General features: G+C 47.3%; 1 protein-coding gene across 1 annotated transcript in view; it reads left to right on the top strand.

Moving 5' to 3' along the window:
* lmbrd1 (LMBR1 domain containing 1) overlaps positions 1-8,264 on the top strand; it is an 88,839-nt gene extending 80,575 nt beyond the window's left edge. Inside the window, exons 15-16 of the mRNA XM_062519783.1 lie at positions 5,634-5,725; positions 7,208-8,264. Coding sequence (XP_062375767.1) covers positions 5,634-5,725; positions 7,208-7,312 — 197 coding nt within the window. The 3' untranslated portion in view covers positions 7,313-8,264. The remainder of the gene's footprint in view (positions 1-5,633; positions 5,726-7,207) is intronic.
* Positions 8,265-23,923: the final 15,659 nt, after the last annotated feature.

Below are 23,923 nucleotides of genomic sequence, written 5' to 3'. Positions count from 1 at the left end.
TCAGAATGAGTATGGCGTCTCTGACACTGCCAGTGTGTGTGTGCAGACGGATTGGTATTGCACTGTGTAGCGCTGTTGCCACGGGTAGCAGTTTTCGAAGAATTGGGTACCCCCTCTAAACTGGGTAAACCCCAATCTGCCAGCGACTGAATTTTGCCCTACAGCTGAGGATGGAAACATTTATCTCTCCTATTCCGCTCCAAATTTGCGGGGACCAATCACAAACTGGCGTATCCACCTGATGCATCTGTATTGTTGGCCTGATTTCGTAAAGGGCTATCTAAGCGCACAGAGTCATTTGGACTATGCCCATTGATCTCACTTCTTGTGCAGTGGAAAATCAGAGCAGACTCCCCAGACTAATGTTCAATCTCAGAAGCTTGGGCTTGGTGGGGTGATAGCCAGGCTATACCCCCTCTGCACCAAATGACCCTGGTTATGGGAGCAATAAGGATGCAGATGTCCTGTGAAGACACTCTCCCCGCCTCTTCCACCAATGCCTTTTGTGTGTGTGTGCTGGTGTTTTTCTTTGTAAACACACTGCCTCATCCCTCGTCCCATCACAAAACATCACTAAACTCTAACAAGCTGACCCCCACCTCGGCCTCCTCTCTGCCTCTGCCTCTTTCAACCGAGTCATCGGCCGCTCCCTCCCGGTCATCGAGTCCCATTCAGACCCTGTGGAGGACAACACTGTTCTACGCGCTCTGTCTTTTCTTCACGCGCTGCCTCGTGATTCAGATGCCAACAGAGTCGTTTTCATGCCGTTTGCCGCTGAAGAAAAGAGGCCTTGGCTGTTTAATAGAGGTTCCGCTGGCTTTTAGAGGTTCCGCTTGCTGAATGCCGCCACTCTCCTTTCTCCTGGGCCCCCTCAGGCAGAGCGCATTCGTGTGCACACACAGACAATGTGCGCAGTGAAAAGGTACACACACACACACAGACACACACTCAAGCACTCACAAACACGCTGGTCTTTACAAATGACAAGTTGTCTGTTCACAGCGGGGTAAGCGTAATCACTGGCACTGGCTCTCTCATGTAATGCGGTCGTGTCAATGCGGGCATATCTCTGTCAGGCTAATGGAATGCAGGAGCCATTAAATACGCCACAAAGCTCCTCTTTAGTAAATGTGTCTTGTTTTGAGCCTGTGTGTTTGTGTGTGTGTGTGTGTATGTATCCCACCAATACTCCTACCCCCCCTCATGTGCCCTTGTAAAACACACACACACACACACACCTCGGTGAATTAAACATGGAGGTGACGCGAGGACCTGTGTGTTTGCACTCCCCCTCTCGTGTGCTTGTGTGGCGAGCAGCGTGAGCTGACATGGCCGTGGGGCCCGATCCTGATCCTGTGTGGCGGTGGCAGGGACACAAGTTTCCTCTCTTCCCCTCTTCTCCTCTCTCGTCTTGTCCCTGTGGCTGTGACGTGACAAGCCCTTCCTTCGCCCCCGCGGGCCGCCGCTCTCTCTCTCTCTCTCTCTCTCTCTCTCTCACTTACTCTCTCTCACTCTCTCTCGCTCTCTCTCTCTCGCTCTCTGTCTCTCTCCCTCTGTCTCTCTCTCTCTCTCTCTCTCTCTCTCTCTCACGCTCTCTGTCTCTCTCCCTCCGTCTCTCTCGCTCTCTCTCTCTCTCTCTCTCTCTCTTGCTCTCTTTCTCTCGCTCTCTGTCTCTCTCTCTCTCTCTCTCTCTCTCTCTCTCTCTCTCACGCTCTCTCTCTCCATCTCTCTCTCTCTCTCCCTCTGTCTCTCTCTCTCTCTCTCCCTCTCTCTCTCTCTCTCTCTCTCCCTCCGTCTCTCTCTCTCTCTCTCTCCCTCCCTCCCTCCGTCTCTCTCCCCCGGGCGATGTTAACAGGCTCTCTCCAGCGCTTAAGTGGAGAGCTGCGGTGTCATTAGCGCGCGGCCGTAGCGCAGCTGCTGAGCCAATTACGCAAGGTGGCGCGGTGGCGCGGCGTCCGTTGCTTTGTCACGCTTTGCCGTAAACAGTCACGCTGTTCCCCTCCGTATGGGAGCGTCCTTTGTCTTTTGACAAGGGTCTGGCAGCAGGGGAGCAAAGCTGTGTGTGTTTTTACTGCTTCGGTCATTGGCATTCACTGTAGACGAGCGCTCCATGGTTTAAAATGGCCGAGCACGTTTGCACCTGGCTCTCACACTTGCTGCTATCTTTATTGGCCGTAATAATTCTGTTTTGCATGGCAGTGTTCTTACAGTTCAAGGCATTGAGACTGGCATCGTTGGCAGCGCTATTGACAGCCACTTAAGATAAGGGGGATGGAAATATATAAAACACTGTGATGCAGAGGTGAAACAAAATCTCTACTGTGTAGTCTAAAGTAACATTTAAAAACAAAGTCAGTGACAGCTTGGAAGCAGTGTCTCATTTCATTATCAAGATATGCCAAACACAACATTTCTTTTCAAATCATTACCAAAGAGATAAGCTACATCCGCAAAAAAAAAAAAAAAAGAAAAGAAAAACCTAACGTGCCTCGGGTATTTGTAATATTTTAGCGCCTGGATCAACTGACTGACAGTAAAGAAACGCCAAGCACTTGGGAGCGCAGAACTCATTGAGAGAACAAGCCCATTCAGAGGAAGTTAAGAGTATAATGCTGTCGCAGGGGACAGAGGGGAAATTGACTCCAAATGAATAATCTGCCATTCGGAGTCTGCTTTGCCATGTAATCATCCCAAAACCCTGGGATATCCATTTGCAGTGTCCGAGCCAGAGAGAGAGGACGGGAGAGAGAGAGAGAGGCTTTGTCATCACCTTGTATTTGCTCTCCGGATATGGCTTTGGCAACTAATCTCCTGTCCCTTTTTAATTTGCTTTTTTTCCCTCCTTGCTATGCAATAGCATGTGGTGGTGGTAGGCCTCAGTGTTTGATGTGGAGTCTGTCTCTCACAGGGAGGATGTGGAGGCTACATTTCCTCATCTCCTGGCCCTGTGTCTGATCCTCTGTGGTCACCTGGGCCCTGCGCCCCACTGGGACTGTAGACTAACAGCATTGTCATCAGAGAATCTGCTGTGTCACATCATGGACACATCCACACAGCTGTCACTCTCTCTTCCCTCTCTATCTCTATCTCTCTCTCCCTCTGTCTCCCTCTCTCTATATATCTCTCTTTCTCTCTGTATGTCTCCTCTCCCCCTCTCTCTCTGCCCACCCCCTCTCTATCTCTCCATCTCTCCATCTCTCTCTCTCTCTCTCTCTCTCTCTCTCTCTCTCTCTCTCTCTCCCCCCCCTCTCTCTCTGTCTGGGCCGGTGATGGGCTGTGCCCTGGTCCCCATTAGCTGTTGCATTATCCCCATGATTTCAGCAGATGCCGCCGCTGCCACCACCACAGTAATTAATGACGGCCGCCGCTCGCTCTCACGGGGCCTCTCACTGATGGCCACATCCGGATGCCTCCCCTAATAGCATTAATCGCTCACGGACCGGAGCCCCACACACACACACACATGCACACACACACACACACACACACCCCAAAATAGAGAAGAAACAACATCAAATATCCAGCTCTGTCAGGGGGGACGCGCAGTCAGTGCATTTCGGGGGAAAAAAAAAAAACGTGTTTGAGGTGAAACGGAAAAACTCCCACTCGGTTGTGTGAAGAGAGCTATCCAGCCGGCCCAGACCAAATTGAAATGTCTCTGGTGGGAAAAACAGCCCTGACGCCTCTCTCAGAAGCGCGCGTGTGTGTGTGTGTGTGTGTGTGTGTGTGTGTGTGTGTGTGTGTGTGTGTGTGTGTGTGTGTGTCTCAGGATCAGCTCAGTTGTGGAGAAGAGAGAAGCTGGACCACAGAGGTCTGTGTTTGACAAGAAAAGCAGCCTCTCCCCACTGTGGGCTGTTATCAGTGGAAATAGTGCGCAAAGCCTCTAATAGGCCCTCTGATTTCCTCCGGAAAAAAAGTCACAGTGGCTCCCGGATGGGCGTGTTGGCCAGTTTTCATCTTCTGTCTGCCGCTGCATTACCGTTTTTTTCAGACAAAAACCGAGCCCGGCAGCTTGTCAATTTGGGTAGAGCTCAAGGAAGTCCGAATGTTGGGGAACAGCTGAAACCCCCCCCCCCCCCCCCCCTTCCATGTCCCGAACGTGGGCTGGTTGCGGAGGACCTCTGGGGCACTGCCGGTGATGTGGAGGTGGTCTCTACGGAACCCCAGCCCAGTAGGGCTGCCTCTTCTCCCCCTCTCTCTCTTCTCTCCTCTCTCTCTGGCTCCTCTCTCCGGCTCCTCTCTCTCCGGCTCCTGCTCCGGATGTCCTCGTGTGACTGATTCTCCCCATTACAGAGAGCCCGTGTGCCAGAGGAGATGAAAAGGGCATGCTGGGACATCAGCGTCAGCGCTAATCGGCCCTAATGGCTCCTGCGCTGCTGCTGTCACCGCCGCCACCTCCTCCGCCGCCTCCACCACTTGTCCACCTCAGGCGGGCGCGAGGAGCACTGAGCTGACGCCACACAGACTGAGCTCCAGCAAGGGAGCCTTCTTCTCCTCCTCTTCCTCTCCTTCCTCTTTCCTTCACCTTTACGCCTCTCCTCTGCTCTTTACTCTTTTTCCTCTCTCCTCCTCTCCTCCCCTCTCCTTTCCTTCCCCTTTATGCCTCTCCTTTCCTTTCCTCTCCCCTCTTCTCACCTCTCCTCTTGCTCACTCTCTTCTCTTAAGTGACGTCTCATTCACCAAACGAGTGAGAGGCCTCTGTGCCTACAGTATGCGTATCCTTGAAGTGCTGAACTAGAGGATCCATTTCTTTTTCCTCCCCGCATGGAAAGAGGGGGATCTTCTGGGCTGAGTAGGGGCTTTTCCCAGTTGCCCCCGTCCATTCTCCGGCTGGCCCTCATGAAATGCAGAGCGGAGGACAGCAGAGGAGAGCGGAGGACAGCAGAGGAGAGAGAGGAGAGGAGAGGAGAGGAGAGGAGAGCAGAGCAGAGCAGAGGGGAGGGGAGCGGAGGGGAGCGGAGGGGAGCAGAGGAGAGCGGAGGAGAGGAGAGGGGAGCGGAGGGGCTCTCCTGAGGCTGTGCACTGGTGGGCCTGATGGTGGAGAAGGAGACGCTCTCCAGCACATAAAGATGAGCCCCGTAGACGCCGTGCACCCAGGACATAGCGCTTTAAAAGCAGCATACTAATGCGCTGCTACCGCTATCGCTTAGCATATTCATTGGGTTCTGTTTTGGGGTGTAGGGGTGCACAGCGACAGCGTACTTGGAGGAATTTGGGGCCGAAGGTTTATGTTAGGAGTCAACCTACATGTGGCGGTTACATTTGTCTTGTAATGCCTTCGCAATTAATAATTCATCTCTGAAATATACAAGTCTGATAGTTTCATTACTTTAATTAATCAGACTCATGGTTTATTCATGACATCTCGCTCCTCCGTTTAGGACGTGCCTTGGCATGATGAAAAATAGTAGTTGTCACATTGAGTTGAAGCGCACATTATTTAGGCTTGTGCTTGGTATTATTCAAACGCTCACACCTTGCCCTCCTCCTGTGCTATTACCATCTTTAAAACCTGTAATCTCCGTTTGCCCCAACGATTGTTTCTGACGTTTGGGAAATTATTATTGTGTTTGTTTGTGTGTGTGTGTGTGTGTGTGTGCGTGCTCATGTGTGTGTTTTTTTCTCTCCTACAGATCAGTGCACGGTCACAAGATCCTACCTATTCCTGCACAAGTTCTGGTTCTTCAGTACTATCTACTACTTTGGGAACTGGGCTTTCATCGGGGTGAGTAGTACACTAGGATTGGTCCCATCATGGCCGTCTCTTTAATTGCCCCTAGTGTGCTAGAAACCAGATAGCCCACCTGTATGGCCCAGTAGTACACTAGGATTGGTCCCATCATCGCTGTCTCCTTAACTGCTCCTAGTGTGCTAGAGGCCAGATAGCCCACCTGTGTGGCCCACTGCTTGTGTTGAGTGTTTTGCTGAAGAGCAATTGTGCATGGAAAGGACACATCTCTTTATTAAGTTAATAAGAATGGGAACCTGGAATAATGGATCTCTTATTGAAACGGTCAGTAGCATAGCCATCAACAGTCACAATAAACATGCTTTGTCTTACATACTTACTTGGTAATTTGGCTGACACTTCTCTCCAAAGCGACTTACATATGTCCGTTATTCCAAGAGCCAGTCTCCCTGGAGCATCTCAGGTTAAGTGCCTCGCTCAAGGGTACAATGGCGGCAATCAGGAATCAGACCCACTCTGCATGCTAGCCCAGCTTGTTAGCCACTACGCTAGCACCATTCAGACCGCTTCAGGCCAGCGTGTGTGTGGGAAGAGTCCTCGGCAGCAGCTTGTTTACCCTGTTCAGTGTAATTTCCCTGATTGCTGGGACAATACTGCAGGCACATCCACCCAGTCCTGTGTTTGGATGCTCCGTTCCTGTCAACACATTTCCCGGTGCGGTCGACTACTCATCATAATACGTGCAGAAAGACCAGGGAAGCAAGGCTCTAATTAAATGAGCAGCGAGATAAAACAAAATCAACATGAAAAGGAAAAACCCGAAAATCAAGGCCCAAAAAAGCGGCAGCCGTAACGAAGGCGCAATCATGTAAAAAGGCAGGTGTTAATTATGCCTAGAGACTGCTCTCAGCCATCCCCAACAATGCACACAGCCTCCAGGCTCTTCCACCTGAAAGGATGAGAGATGGAGAGATGCCTTCTGATCTAAAAGAGGCCGCAACCCTGACGCAACACAAGGGCCAACTGTGCGCAATCTAAGAAGAACATGCTTTTGAATTGGCAGCTTTGATTGAACAACAAAAGTTTATTTTGGCGTCGACACACGTGGAACGGGGTGCAAATGGCCGCGGCGCAGTGTCTTGGTAAACACGAGCACTGGAGCAGTGTGAATTTGTGCTGTGTCATTATGGACTCCGATGGTTTCTTTGGAGGAGGGTGTGTAGTCGGGCTATATTCTTTGCACATTATTATCCTTTTTGTTTGTAACGCAAGACGGAGCGTAATTCGTGTTCGCGCTCGCACATTAAGCTGCCAACAGTGGGTCGTACAATAGGGATTCTTCAGGAGTGTTTAGGACGGTATGATCCGCTTTACCGGAGAAAAGAAATCTCTTCAAAACAGCTCTGCCCCCTTTTCAATTTCTCTCATCTCTAGACGACGAGTCCAAGTCCTCCTCCTACACGTTCTGTGTACTTTGTCTCTCGTTGATCACGATTCTTCTCCGTTTCCCCCGTCAAGGTTTTCCTCATCGGCCTCGTGGTCTCCTGCTGCAAGGGGAAGAAGTCGGTGATTGAGGGAGAGGTGGAGGCGGACGACTCCGACGTGAGTGATGATGAGTACTGACGGTGCCAGACGGGCGAAGGCAGACAGGCAGGCGGAGGTGGAGGAGGAGGAGGAGGAGGAGGAGGAGAGCTAAGCAGCTTTTTTTTTTTTTGGTCTGCCCAGACGAGACAGGCGCCCATTCCTGGGCCATGCTGACTAGGTTTGCACACTGTTCATAGGCACAAAAGAGATATATGGGCAGCGACCCCTGCAATCTTAACGATGTAATGCTTTTGTTTTGATTTGTTTTTGTTTTGTTTTGTTTTTAGATAAGGTTGTTACTGACACTGTATTGCTTTTGGCAACTCGCATAATTCCTGAAATCCTCAATATGGTGGTCTTTATTTGTCTTAAAAGGGTTCTTTCTTCAGTTTCCTAACGACTTCATTCTAATCCAGAGTTTGTGTATTAGCTAACTGGAGTGTTAAGCCTGTTGTTTTCTTCATTCGCCAGTGGGCTGCTTGTTCTATATCAGTCTAATCAGGACCAATGACCAGCAGCTCATGCACAACGTCTCCAAATGTGTTTTGGGAGAAAACCAAACTTAGAGGGGAATTTTTTAATTTTGCACTTTGAATGCCAATTAGATTAGATATGATATTTAGGATTTGGCAGTAGTGTTAAGATTTGAGAACCTTAAGTATGGGCAGAATGTTGTTTGAAGTGGTACTCCGGGGTTTTATATATATATGAAAAGGATAAAAAATATATAATAGAATCAGAAGCAAGTACTTTGTGGAGAGTATTAATCTCTACTGCACTCTCTATGTCTGTATTATTTATTCGATTTGCCTGTTTCTCACTGTACATTTCAACTGAGGGTAAGTTGAAAGAGTGTTTCGAGTTTGTAATATATTTCTTGTACTGCAGCAAGATTTAGTAATCTTAACTTTGTGATGGAAATGATGTGACATTTAATTTTACAAATTATACAAATGATGTGGATTCGTTTTGAATAAACATTCATCTGAGATTCTTTGAGTCACTTGCCTTTCTTGTTTTGCTTGATCTTAAACACTAGATTTTTATTTTGTAATTGGGTTTTAACAATGATGTAATTGGGTACATATTAGATTAACATTAATTTAACATTTATATTTTACAGGAAATGTCTGTGCCGGGTAGTGCTTCACCAGACAGGAATTCACACGGACAGAGAGACGTTCCCTTAACTTTAATTTGAAAACCTCGGGGAAAGAACTCCCACTTTGTTAATTGTCCTACAAGAACAGGCGCTGTCACCTGTGGAAGCGCCCCCCCCCCCCCCCCCCCCCCCCCCCCCACTGAGGTCACTTCCTCCCCCGCCCCCCCCACCCTGCCGTGTGGCCTCAGGGCCGTGATTGGCTCCATCCTCACTGCCCCCGAGTGCCCGTTGCTATGGACACTTGAGTTCAGGAGTTCCATTCAATCAAGCCGCAGCAGAGCAGAGCGATGAGGCCGTGTGCTGCCCGTGTGCTGCCCGTGTGCTGCCCGGGTGCTGCTGTGCTGTGGAAAGCTTCTCCATTGAATTGGCCCCTCACAGCGGAAGCACCCGCCCTTGTTTGCAGACTAGTGACCCCAATTTTCTTAGCATAATTTGTGTTGCTGGTGTAGGTGGCACACATCCGAACACACACACACCCAAACACACACACACACCCAAACACACACACACACACACACACACACACACACACACACTCACTCAAGTACTCACACATACACAATTACACACACTCACACATACACAATTACACACACACACACACACACACACACACACACACACACACACACACTCTCACACACACACACACACACTCACTCAAGTACTCACACGTACACAATTACACACACTCACACATACACAATTGTACACACACACACACACACAGACACGTCCTGTTTTCACCTGGGCCAGATGTTCATGTGATTTCATGCGAGCCAGTACTATGCCCACACAGACTCTCCCAACAGATGGCCTGCCTGCTCCTCACGAAATAAATGAGGAGCCCTCCACACAACTTAGCTAGTGACACACCATCCTCCCTCCCTCCCTCCCTCCCCCCAACTCAAGGAATGAAGAGGTGACAGCTTTTAACCTTCGCCTCATCTCACCGTTCACCAAGTGGAATAGTGGAGGGTTTTGCAGAGAAGTGAAGCAGTTAGCTGTTATGACTTATCAGTCTGGACAGGTCAGAGGGGTGAGGAGGAAAGAGTTTATGGCAACGAGGAGAAAATATTGGTCCGGTCAGTTCCACTTGCCGTGCGGGCAATAGGTTTGCCCTCTCTGCTGCCAGCACTGGCAGACCTTTATTGAATGGCACACAAGTTATGAATGTTGTACCACCTCACAGGGAAGACTAAAAAAAAAGAGTCAAGCTGTTGGAATGGATTGGGTGACAAGTTGGGTGATGTTGTCAGAATATCACTATGAAAGCAATGGGCCTCATTTACCAATGTCCTCCTAAGCAGGGCCGGAGTGGGGCCTCTTTCCAGTCCAGGAGTTTTCTTAACCTGTATTAAGAAGGTGTTTTTAAACCTCAGAATTGTTTGCAGTTTTGTTCTGATCATGCTGAATACTATTTCCTCTTAAGTTGACAGGGTGTGCCAATTATTATTAATTAGCATACAGTAGGTAAACACCCATTGGTCAAACCCCATAAAAGGCCATGATACTGCAGGGCCGTGTGCAAATTAAAGCCGAGGCACCAGCTTACATGTCTGTCATGTATTATACACTTCCATGAGCAAGACCATTTGATTACCATATATGGCACTTGCTTTGAAGTGGAAGCAGTGCTGCAGGAGGCCCATTGAGGAAGAATCCAACCTTAGAGGGAAGCAAATGTATTCAGAGATAAAGGAATACCTCATAAAGAAACAAATATTTTTTTAACAAAAAACATGTCAATAATTCTGGAGGCCACTGCACCTTGTGATGTGCCTTAAGGGAACGCATTGGTCTATGAATGCAGCATGGAAAGGAGTGGTTAGCAGACCGTGCACTGGTTTCGCTGCTGTTTCCAGGTCAGAGCAAATTGGCTACCAGTGGCCTGAAAGGCTCCTCTCCTCTCCTGCTGTGCTGCTCTCAGCCGTCCCCTCTGACTCCTATTGCTTGTATTATTTACACAGAGAGATGTCTGAGGGAGGGACTTAGTGTTGGTGTTTGGTCTGCCTCACAAGTCTGTTGTGGTCAGGAAATGGCTGGCCTTTATTGCTGCTCCACATACAGTACTGTACATGACCCTGGCCTGTACACAAGCCCACTCTGATCAACTCTGATAGTGCCATGCTGTATTGATCCATTAGAGTCCATTATGGTGGTCCATCCAGTGCTAATCACTAATAACTAATGCGTCGGACCAACGAGAGGGCCCTTTATGGCATCGATTTTGCACGAGCTTTACGTTTTTAGCTTCCCACCGGAGGCACGTGCTTTTCCCTGTTTTGTTCGATCTGTTTGGCTGGTGCAAAGTCGAGGAAAAGTGTGTCAGGACAGTTGAAATAATACAGATATGCAAACCAAAAGCATTGCATGCTAATAATGCTAAACGTATGCAAGGGACCTCTTTTAACCTCCTAACTACTGTATACAGCCTTGTAAACGGAAACGTACTATGATTACAACAGAAAGTTCTAGACTTTGATGAGGGGCCCATTCCAAGTCCAGAAATGAGATTTACATCCTGTCAAAGATGGACCTGAATAAGACACAAATTTAGTGAGGAATATCAGTGTTGTGAATTGGGTGAGACAACGAATAATTAACAGTAAAGAGTGTACAGTCAGTATGTGGTAGAAGTCACTAGAGGTTGAACTTACAAATGTCAAACAGCAAACTCTCCCTGTGAGCGTGACAGTGGGATTATGTGGGAGTCCTATCCCCTCGGTCCATCTAGCGAGCCTCGTCCTCAAACGGCCGTCTTAGTCACCGCAGCACCAGGCGGGAGATAGACGGGGACGGCGACTCGTAACAAGCAGGTACAGCCCAAGTGGTCAAGAGTCGGCGAGAGGTCAAACCAGAGGGGACGTTCAATCTGATCAAGCCATTAGTCTGGTGACCTTGGGGCCCAAACCGGCCCTCGCTGAGTAGAGAGAGTGAGATCAGGACGGGACGGGAACCGGGACGGTTCTGTGTGAGGCGCCGCGCTGCTGTGGCTGACCCCAACCAGAGAGTTATAACGGCAGGTGACCAGGTCAGGTGTTCGGGGGCAGGGAAACGTAATGTGGAAGAGATCCGTTTCAACACCGATTCAGTACTTTCTTTTCAGAGCAAGTCCACGAGCTGACAGCTAAATGCATCAGGGATGAATGGGCTTTGGATGAACACTTTGTAGCCTTTGAAGGCATAATATGAATGTGGATTTATATAGGCTTTGTGTCAGTCATACAGTGGAACACCCAAAGCAGTCCTATAGCCTATAAGGTTTAAGATTAGCCACATATTCATTCATTCAATTCCTACTACAAATCTTGTGTGGTCCTCCTGATCCCATGACATGCTTTGAAGGTGCAGACAATCAATTAAAGGTAGGGAATAAAAAACACTTTCATTTTTACTGTGTCTCGGAGGCAAGGAGGAGAGTAACATATCTTTCGCTCCCTTTCTGTGTGTGTGTGTGTGTGTGCGTGCAGGCTTTTGTTTGTGATACATTTCAATCAACACAATGGAATCACTGACATTTATGGCCCTTCACATCAATATTCAATGCCATTCAGCAGTACATCGGTACCCAGTTTGTCAAAAGCTGACTAAATGGGTCATGATGATTGTACCCGATCAACAACGTGGCATATTAATCAAAGTATATCATTAATCATCATATTTATCATTAATATCAAGCATTCCAGGGCAATGTCGGAGACTTCCTGCTCATTACTGTCCGGCAGTGTAGCATCCGGTTGAGTTTGAAGCTGTTATTTAAGGTAAAAGAACGGAACGTTAAGTGACCAGAGATCCAGGGCCTCAAACAACAGCACTGACCCCACCGCACTGCGGCTGCCTCTGCCGTCAGAACTCTCGTTTGCACTCATTTTCGGCTTGGCACCTACTGCCCCCTCTACTGCACTGGGGGACCAGTGGACGACCCGGCCTGCCCTTGCAACCCCACATGGCTGCCCCTAGCTGCCCGCGCTGCCCGCGCCTGCGTCACTGGCGCCCCCTAGGACAGTTAACCTCCCGCCCTCTCGGGCCCCTGTGAGAGCCGCCTGCCCGCCTGCCTGCCACCACCACCAATGTCCCCCGTGACATGCCCGCCAGTCTGACAGTGTCGTCAAAAACACCCCCGAACATGAACAACAACAACAACAACAACAACAACAGCGACAACAAATCTTTAAAGGGAGAAATGATTACATGGTTGTCCTCCTCATCACTGTCAACGTTCCTGTTTAAGGACAACGGATGCGGTCTGTGTGAGTTGAGCAACACCAGTCAGGCGGAGAGGTTGAAGTCGTGCCCCTTTAGGTTACGTGTAATTACAGCGTGGGATTGGCCCTGGCACTTGAGGGACAACGCAGTGCTCTGCCCCCTACAAGTTAACTCTGACGTGCAGTTCCAAGAGGCATATCTGTCGTGCATCGGCAGAAAAAAAGAAAGGCATTATACCTCTGCAGGCATAGAGAACAAAAGGGGAAAAAAACACATAAAATGTAAAAGATCCCTGGAGTCTATGCGCAGTATTACTTTAGTGAAATGTAATAGTGGTGTAGTGCTACTAAAACACAAGAGGATACAGTAGCACATTGCTCTGTCTGAGTGGAGCACGGCCTGTGGAGTCGCTGCATTTTCCCTTCACGGACGCTGATTTGTATGATTCATATTTAATAGGGCAGAGGCCCGGGCCTGATTAGAATCTGTCACCAAACATGAATTGGAGAGAGCCGAGAGACGCACGCCACCACAACACACCGCTGAACTGCATGAAAGAGAAAGGAGAAATTCCCCAGAGAATGCTGCGCCACCTCCCTCTCTCTCTCCCTCCCTCCCTTTATCTCTCTTTCCCTCTCTCTCTCTCTCGCTCTCTCTCGCTCTCTCCCCCTTTCTATCCTGACATCCATTTAAATGCATCAACTGATGGATGGGAAAACAAATGCTATTTGGGACATAGGCCGTGCTAGAGCCCGCAGACCCACTAAAGTATTTATTTACATGAAGCAGGAGTGATCGGGAGAGCAACACACCCATACACGGTACATGTTATTATTAAAATATACTTAAAATTAGATAGAGCCCATTCTTTTTCATCAATTATGAATGCTTTGATTAATAGCTCCCTGTCTTCCAGCACACAGAGACACTCCTGTTGTTAGCATTTGCACAAGAAACAGTAGCAGTAGGCTAACATTACTATCATTATCACTCACAATCTCACATTCGGCTAGTCATTGTCTTAGTGCAAATAAATCTGTAATCAAGACTTTACCATGACAGTTTAGGTGTCGGTCTGCTGTCAGACCATCAGATGTTTTTGGATGAATTCTATTTGCACCCTGACCCTGGCACTAGTAGCAGTTGCACCAAATTATGTTGTTTGTGAAAGCTGTGGGGGTAATGGGGTGATTGATTGGAATGATGGGATCCTTGTGAGGAAGGTTAGGTCAAAAGTAAAACCGACAAAAGCAAAGGAAACAGCGTTTATAATCATGAGATGTGGGTTGGCTTGGTCCAGAAACGCTGAACAGAAGAAGTGGGAGTAGGAGAGAGCTGAGGGAGGAAGAACTAGAATCACCAGGGAGCCATTTTGAAGGCCTCCTGGGGAGTTGGTTTGTTCCCATAATTAAAGGGTCCTTCTTTAATGTTTACTGAAGTAACTGGATGTCTGTGATTACTTTGAATTGAACTTCACAGACGACACATCAAAAAGGGAAACACAAATTCACTTATTTTTGTTTTTTTGTTTGCATGTGGTTGTTTGGCAATTCCTTGGAAATGCAAATGGGTCTTTACATGTTAGCCGCTAGTTTCTGAAGAGAGAGCACACACGCTGTAGTTGCTTACAGTACATTTCCGTGTCTGGGCATTTGGCAAGCAGGCGGCCGAAGGAGGAGTGTGTGGTTTTAATGCGACTCTCTGGAGGGGGAGGATGGAGAATAGAGAGAGGTTATTATGGCAACTGATCTGACTGCTGTCTGATGTGTGTGCTTTGTTAGAACATTAGACGGGACATTCTAACTCTAAACTTCTATATTTGGGTGAGTGCATTTCTCAAGCATCTCACATTACTTGCCGACTTCTGGCACATGTAGGCATCATATTTGTTTCTGATTTGGACATGAACTTGTTCTTATTTGCAAAATTAATGTTTTTTTTGTGATTTTGCTGTAAATTGGTTTCAGACATGCCCTTGATCTCGACCACTACACTGTCTGTCTGTCTGTCTGTCTGTCTGTCTGTTTCAATTTACCGGCCTTGTTTTTAATTAACTCTTTCAGACGTACACATGTGGGTCTGCTTATGAAACATCTTTTCTTTTCTAGACAAACCATTGGTTTATTAGATATTGTGAATATTCCCAGTAGGCCTAAATTAGTAAAACACAGCCTTATAATGCTCCTTTTCATAAGCCAGTGCATGTCTTGCCTCTACATACTGTACATGCTGAAAACAATGACACATCTGAACAATGACAGCATCACACCTATAACACATCTAAGACTTGTCATGAAATATTAGTTTTATCCTTCAGCAGCTGTAGATTAAGAAAAAACAGACACAGACGATATATCAAGAGGGCTTAATATATAGGCCTCATGAAAGTTACTCTTATTGTAAAACTACACACATAACTTCTCAAAATACTGTACATTCATAAAGCGGATGCTGGAAGCCAGGCGCCCATCCATTCTGGGCCAAACTTTCAGATTTATCATTCCAATATCTTAACATCCATCTCCATCCACAGACTATGAATTCAGTTGATTCTATTGATTTAGTGGAGCACGAGATTCGTCCTAATGTACTTCTACAGTGGCTCATGTCTGAAACATAGTTTAATCAAAATGTGTGCCCTCATTTTACAAAATTGTGTGCTTATTATTTTTATTTTTTTCAATTATGTTAGTATCAGGGGGGAGTGATATGAAAGACGTGAATAAGAAGTGGAAGACCCATTTACCTTGAGAGTGGTCTGTTATACTTAGCAACGGTCTATTGTCTGAGAAAATCAGACCTCTGAAAGTTGAGATGGCTCATTCAAGTGAATGGAGGATTCTGCAGCATTATGAAGACCTTGTAACCATTCAAAAGAACCCTGTGTGCAGGAAGGCACGATAGTGAAAACAGAACCCTTGGGGGGAAGTTAAAATATTCTATACAAAGAAATTGTTTGCTCCTATTGAAATACACAAAATGACTGCAAGGTTCCATCATTTTACCCCTGCCTTACTTTCATAAATGTCTTTGTGGGCCCTCTTCACCTGCCCAAAGCGGCTACAGCAGCTTTTCATTTCAGTAAGTTTGGACAGGAAGTTCAGCAAGTTTTGTGGGGTTTTTTTTGTATTATTATTACCCAGAGATCTGGGTGACTCATTCATTCATTTTTTTTTTCAGGGGTGACTTGTGAGTGTAAATATGCCAGGCAACTATCTGGCTCCACATGTGAGCTTGGATAAAAGTGGCTTCTAAAAACATTAGGGCCGCTGACTGCATGGGCAAATCTCAAGTCAATACAACTTGTGTTTTGGATAGTTAAAGAAAAGTGAGTGAGATAGGAAGACTAAAAAAGAGAGATACTGTAGATAGCTAGCTGGAGAGAGAGAGAGAGAGAGAGAGAGAGAGAGAGAGAGCGGGAGGGAAGGAGGGAGAGAAAGTGCAAGTGAACAAGAGAGAGAAGGAGGACTGTATCTATGTAAATGGGAAACTTTGAAGTTAAGAGGTGCCATCTGCCCACCTTGCTCAGCGGTGAGTGCTCTGTTGCCAAGTGGCACATGTGATAATCGCCAAGCGCCCGCCTGCATTTCAATATGACTCACACTACACACACACACACACACACACACACACACACACACACACACACACACACACACACACACACACACACACACACACACACACACACACACACACACACACACACACACACACAACCGCAGTAATTGAGGAGAGGTGAAGCTCCTGTTGTTTTAAAAGCATGTCGTTTACTACACCAACAAGCACGGCCGGGTAAAAAGAGTGCTTTTCAAAAGCTGAAAACACTCTTCATTAGCTCGAGGACTCCATGTGCAGCAGAGAGAAGAACAGCCTTTCCATGACAACTGTGGGGCGACACACACTGTGGGGAGATCACCAGGGCACATCAAAACATTTAAGAGAGATCATTTTTCACATCATCATTTCAGATTTATCTTGTATTTTTGGACACTTATTGGTATTGTAGAATACTGCCATACTGCCTTTACATAATACTAGTAATAATAATAATAATAATATTAATAATAATAATAATAATAATACCCAAATCTTATTTCCTTATTAATAATATGTTATTTTTAGGAATTATTCATTGTTATTTGGTATGCAATTATTATTACTATTATGTAATGTGTATGCTATTATTTGTTTGTAAATGTTCTACGGTAATTACAGAAAGAGAAGAAGTGAATGTAGATTTGCAAGAGAGCTCAAGGAGGAATTATAGAACTGGCCACTGTTCAGAACAGAGCATTACCACAGGGGGCAGTTTTGCACAGGCCATTCACAGCAGTGGAGGCAAGAAGCACAGACGAGCGCTGTCCGTGGTGCTGAAGTCCCACTATGCTGCGTCTGGATAGCAGCTAGGCAGAGCAGGCTCGCTCGCTCGCTCTGTTGCAGCCACCGCTTACCAAACCCTCCTGATGAATCCCAGATGCAGCGGAGTTGTGTGTGTGTGTGTGTGTGCGGGGCGCGAAGGGGAGTGAAGACGGAACAGGAGGTCAAAGACAAAGCTCCAGGTCACAACCCTCCTGGAACAGCGGACTCCCCAAACAGATGGGGGAGATGGAGGCGGAAAATGAGCACAATCCCCGAGCAAATGTTATGGCATGGATGCTTATCAGGCTTGATCCAGCCTGTGTGCAAGTCTCTCCTTTGAGGCTCATGTTTTCTCCTCACACAGAAAGAGCCAGAGGAAGGCATGGCATGGCAACTGTGCTTCCAGATTTGAGGCCTAATTTGAGGCTTTTCTGCACACTCTGGTAGCTCACAGAACTCGTAGACAGTTCAACAGAAAACAAACTGTACTTTCGTAAGATTTATTTTGGATTTGTTGTGTGTTTTCATTTGGCAGTTGTCAAAACATGTATGCTTTTTAGTGTGTATCAAAGCAGAAACTGTGAGGTGAAGAGGTTAATGTCGTTCGTTCATTATTACACTGCACCTTTTTAGGATGAATGAGTTCATATCATGCTGTATGATTCTGACAAATATAAAAGCTTTAAAAAACTAACTTAGGTAGTTGAAAGGAATTTGAGGAAGAAAATGATTTGAAAGTGGAGAGTGAATCTAGCACAGCATGTTGAAGCTCCTTGACAGACATATCACAAAATAAATAAGTACATAAATAAATCAACACCAAAAAAATCAAACATCACCTGAAACGTCTGTCAGATTCAGTCCCATCCGCGGTGGTCTCACCTCCAAGTGTGGCCCCCTGTGGGCTTTTAAAGCTCTGGATGGTAATGGGATTGAACTGCTTCACACTCAAATCCCAACATTATATGCAGGCTCTTCCCCTGTGTTTCTGAGGGAACTCTATAACCTCTGAATCGAGTGTGATGGAGGGTGGATAGTCACAGGCAGACTTGGTTACAGGTCCCAGAGACCTCACATAGGATCAGGATGCCAGAAGTGGGCTCCAGTGGGACATTTGTTGCTTATAAAGTACCATTTCCCCTCTCAAGACCTACCAAACTCACAGCAGTAAAGAAAGTAGTAAAACTTCTCTAGTCCGCATTGAGACATTCTTCACGGTCCCTGTTAAGACAGTATGCACGACTACTACAACTACTGGTCATTAACAACTATTATAAACAAGGTATATACTGTATGTCATCTGCAACACTTTCCAGATCCATTTATGGATTTGTTTGTATGCATGGCCTTAGTGCTGCTGTTAAAGTGGTACAGTATAAAGACACATTCCTGAAACAGCTAATGAACCATTGAGGCACCAGGAGGGCCTGGAGCAAGGATTTCTCAAAGATTGTTTTTTTTTCCCTTCACTACCTCTTGAAACGGCATGCAATCCCTGCAAAAAAAAGCTATTCAGGCACCGCAGGCTGATTGTTTATACAGTACATGATGCAATGGATGACTTTAGACTACTCCACAAACATGGACGAGACTGTGAATCCAGCTTTTTGCTAGTTAACTGCAGAGAAGCAGCATGTTTGTTACATGGCAGAGCAAACAGTTGAAGTGGTGTACATTAATGCACACATGGTTTCATATGTAAGAACGTAAAAACAGAGAAAATAGGGAAGGGTTAAAGAGTTTATATGTCATATGATACTGTATGTCAACCTGTCTTTGAGCTGTATAGGAAAACTTTGCCACAAGCCAGTGCTGTTCACAGACAAGAATAGTTTCATCCAGCCAGTGAAATGCTAGGCTGTCAACAGCAGTTACTGAACAATTGGTACATGACAGCAGTTGAAAGACAATAGCTATCATAAATGACACCATGAACCTCCTCAATTCTAAGTTTCGGTTACTTTCCTTTGCCCAATGCCGTGTAAGTGCAGCTCTAACAACCGACAATGAGGAAACATCTACAATCCTGACAGAGAATCAGCCCTACACTGCCAATTTTACTATTGGTTTTCTTTACAGGGGCACTGAGCCTAACACAGACATAGACTGAACTGGATATACTTTTGTTTTCTAAGTGCATTGATTGGATATTGTGTTGTGAGAGCAACACAATAATATCCTTCCTCTTACAAAAAAAACATTGATTTTTGACTGTGTTGACACCATTGCAGTGTGAACAGGAAGTGTGCACGTTCACACACGTCTACCTCCTCAGGTTTCTCCCCTTTAGGCGGCCAGCTGTTTCACGCACATCGACTGACCGAGGGGGGGCCACGGTAGAGGCATCACGTCCATAGGAGTCACGGCTGCTGCAGCGAGGGAAACATATAGGGTGTTGTAATGGGGTGATGGAGAGGAGGAGGAGGAGGAGGAAAGGAGGTGGAGGAGGAGAGGAGATGGAGGAAGAGGAAGAAGAGGTGGTGGAGGAGGAGAGGAGGTGGAGGACACCAGGTTGGGTGTTGTGGGGTAAAGCAGAGGAGCAGGAAGAGGAGGAGGAGTTGGAGGAGGAGATGAGGAGGTGGAGGAGATGAGGTAGAGGACACCAGGTTGGGTGTTGTGGGGTGAGGGAGAAGAGGAGATGGAGGAGGTGGAAGAGGAGGAGGACGAGGAGGACGAGGAGAAGGAGGAGGAGGTTGTGCCATTTGACCGAGCAGATGCAGCACAGTGATAGTGAACAACAAGAGAGCAGCAGTGCAACAGCAGCGGCAGCAGGCCACAGGACACGCTCAGAGGTGGAGAACATGGCACTGGAGCAGCAGTAGGCCACAGGACACGCTCAGAGGTGGAGAACATGGCACTGGAGCAGCAGTAGGCCACAGGACACGCTCAGAGGTGGAGAACATGGCACTGGAGCAGCAGTAGGCCACAGGACACGCTCAGAGGTGGAGAACATGGCACTGGAGCAGCAGTAGGCCACAGGACACGCTCAGAGGTGGAGAACATGGCACTGGAGCAGCAGTAGGCCACAGGACACGCTCAGAGGTGGAGAACATGGCACTGGAGCAGCAGTAGGCCACAGGACACGCTCAGAGGTGGAGAACATGGCACTGGAGCAGCAGTAGGCCACAGGACACGCTCAGAGGTGGAGAACATGGCACTGGAGCAGCAGTAGGCCACAGGACACGCTCAGAGGTGGAGAACATGGCACTGGAGCCACGCAAGGCCTTCACTGAGGCATGTCCGTTTGCATGGGACCACTGCAAACAGCTGTAGACATGGAGCTTTACTGTACACTTCCACCACATTAGAGAGTCCTAGGTGACCACTGCAAACAGCTGTGGACATGGAGCTGTACTGTACACTTCCACCACATTAGAGAGTCCTAGGTGACCACTGCAAACAGCTGTGGACATGGAGCTGTACTGTACACTTCCACCACATTAGAGAGTCCTAGGTGACCACTGCAAACAGCTGTGGACATGGAGCTGTACTGTACACTTCCACCACATTAGAGAGGCCTAGGTGACCACTGATCTAGAGACGCTCCACAATTAGTGTCTTTCACCCTCACCTCAGACATTCATCCCGTCTCTCTCTCTCTCTTTCTCTCTCTCTCCTGAAAAAAAAGAAAATAATAAAAACTCACCCTCATCAGAACAATTGCGAGAGAGAGAACATTAACATTTATCTCCCCCAATTACGGCAAATGTGTGAGCGTGAGCCCAGAAGGTGCGGCCATCCATCTAAAGGGAGCTGAGCCCCAGATCTCCCCGGGAGCAGAGATAGGTTACAGGCCACTCTCTCATTTCCTTTCATCTCCCTCCATAACATGGCGAGATTCCCATCACACCCAAGGTGAGTTTAATGCATACTAATGTGGACGGACTCCTCTTACCTCACGCGGCCCAAGCCCTCTCCCCTGCGTGGGGGCCGGGGATGACGCTGGGGGGGGGGGGGGGGGGGCAAGCTAAATTGCCGTTAAATGACAGAAGGGGAGACCATTATGTGACGGGCGGTGATTCACTTTGATTTGGTGGGAGATGATTGGATTTGATCTTGGAGGTCACGGGTAGAATCAGTGGAGCGGTCGGCGTCGGGGTCAAGCCATTCGGGGGTGAGGTTAAGGGCTTCTCCTCAAAACACCCATGAAGGTGAGTCGGAGGACCAGCTGGCGAGACACCTCATTTTTGAGCAAGTGGTTCATTTTGAGCAGAACTTTTAATGTACTCTTTTAAGGCAAAAGTAATCATTTGGAGTGTGCCTGTCCTGACGAATCATGGGTGAATCATATTTTAGATGACTGATTCACTATCCTTTAAAAAAGACCTACACTATGGATGATGACTTAGATCTGAATCAGACACTCATCAAATGGAAATCCAAATGAAGATCCTGTTGATGCACAGGTTTCCCCACGAGCACCTCCCAGACTCCCAGCACGCAAAGAACTACAACTCTGTTCTCTACAAAAGTTTGGAGAAAAAAAAAGACAAAAAAGATCTCCCCTACCTACAGCACCCGCTCCTCATCAAACTTGGACTTCATCTCTGCGCCTGCCGTACGCTGCTGCCATGTCTGCCGTGCGGAAGATGAGAAGAATGTTCCGCTAATCTTGTGCTAGCCCTCAGGTCGTTATCATTACCTAAGTAACTGGGCCCAGACCGCATGAGTCAGCAGAGCCTACGCCTGCATTTCAGCAGTTCAGCATTTGACAAGAACGCCTGTCCCCCCCCCCACCCAGTGTCATTGATTCTACATTACTCAATGATACCAGGCACACTAATGTCTCTGTGATGTGTGTGTGTGTGTGTGTGTGTGTATGTGTGCTTCCATAATACTGGGATTTTTTATTGTGGTGGGGGGCAAAATGAGGGTTTATTTTTGGCGAATCTCCTGTTTGCTTCTCTGTTCTCCCTTTGCTGGCGCTCGGGCAGTTGTGGTGGTTGGAGGGGGGGGGGGGCAGTTGGGGGGCAGTTGTGGTGTAGGCTAGCGTCGTCTGCACTGACCACCCATTTAGAAACGGGGCCTCCCAGAAACTAAAATAGGACCAGGGCGATAAAACATCAGAGCGGAACTTCTGAACGTCCCTCAGCCTAACCTACTTTCGCCTCTAACAAGACAAGAACAGTGCTAGAAAAAGGAGATGAACAATGCTGCCATCAAAATTATATATATATATATATATCTCATTTCTATATTTATAAAGAGGGAAGTGGCTGTGAGCTGTGCAGCAGGGTGGTTTTGAGGGCTTTTCTCCAGTGCAGTCCCAGTGTTGAGAGCGTCGTGTACCGCGGGCCCTTGTCGTGTCATGTAGCGGCGTGTCACGTCCCCTTTCACCTCCTCTGGGTTCAGCTGTGGAAGTGTTTCAGCCGGGGCGGTGACATGTTTTCAGTGTTGACTGTACTCTATGTCCCCACAGTGTACACACACACACACACACACACACTCAGACACACGCACACACTGTACCTGCTGTGAGGGTAATAGAAAAACAAACAATCTGCAAAAAAGCCTTGTCTCTTCCCCTTTTAAGTGCACCAGTGGTGGCGAGAGGAGAGCGGCTGCTTGATGTTCTCTCCAGGGGTATGGTGGGAGGGTGGGGGGGGGCGCTGGGGCTGCCCAGGGGGTGTGGGGGGGGCACTTCAGGGCCGCCTCCGCCGCAGTGCTGGCTGTCATACTGATGGCGGGACAGAGTAAACAAGATTTCCCACAAGCCCTTTCAGCACACAGCGCAAGAGCCCCCCCCCCCCCCCACCGCCCCCCCACTCCCCGTCTTAGGCTCCGTGGCAGATTTGGTCCTGATCTTATCCCGTTAACCTTTCAGCCCCCACCACAATGCAAATCCCATTACACTGTGAATGTTAGCCACCAAAGTCAAGAAAGATGGCATTTCACTGAGGCTAAAGCTCCACTCGTATAAGCAACACAGTCACTGCACAGCTCAACTATATGACTGGGAGACATCATGTACAAACTACAGTCATTTCCCGCATTGTGTACAAGCCGTATGACAGTGTTTTATGCAAGTTAAAAGAAACAAAACCATATTAACACCATATCAACTGCCCCCCTGTATTAACCTCATAGCTGAAGAAATTTTGCAAAATCAATGTATAAGCCGCGGCTAATAGTCGGGAAATTACGGCATGGCTGTCCAATGCCTGTTGTTTCATCAGAATAACGTGCTGTATAGGGATCTAGGTCAGCAGGACACACCATGACAAATACTGTAATAGCCTGAGCTGTTGATGAGCTACGAAATCACTCTATATATCACACCACCTTTCTCTTGAATGAACTTCAGCGCTGACATAATTCTGTCAAGTTGAATAATTGCATGAAAGAGAAATCTGATATAGAACATTTTCCAAGTGGAAAAGGCTCTGGCCAATCTCGCCGACCAGTCAAATGTCATTTCAGGGTCAGAGCGGTGCCTCTGGCCATTACATTTGTGCTGCCCTGCATGTGATATGATCGTGAAATATTACGACAGCTAAATGTGACCTATTCCTATTTTCTCACAGCAACTGGGCAAGATCATTTGAGATTGAAGCATTTTTGGGACTTTTTGGCTACAGTGGATGAACACGGAATCACTGTCATATAATATTTCACTCCACGAGATGTACACCATATTTATATAAACAAATGACATTGCAGTGGTCTATATGCATATCTCTTCATGCACAGCCATATGGAATTAATTCATATTTAAAGATGACTGACAGAAATAATCGCTCCCATCGTCACAGAGCTTTGCATCTGTGAATAATGCAGCCAGGCATTGCATACCTACATATCTGGGCTCTCGTACACAATGAAAATAAAAAAAAAACCCCTCTATTTAATATTCTGCCTCACAGATTTTATGCAGCACGTACACACTAATGGATCTATCTGATAGAAAAGCAATTTGT

The sequence above is a fragment of the Sardina pilchardus genome, chromosome 18, assembly GCF_963854185.1.
Source record: "Sardina pilchardus chromosome 18, fSarPil1.1, whole genome shotgun sequence".
Taxonomy (NCBI): Eukaryota; Metazoa; Chordata; class Actinopteri; order Clupeiformes; family Clupeidae; genus Sardina; species Sardina pilchardus.
Note: the sequence above shows the minus strand (reverse complement) of the source record. Positions and strands in the feature narration are given on the sequence as shown.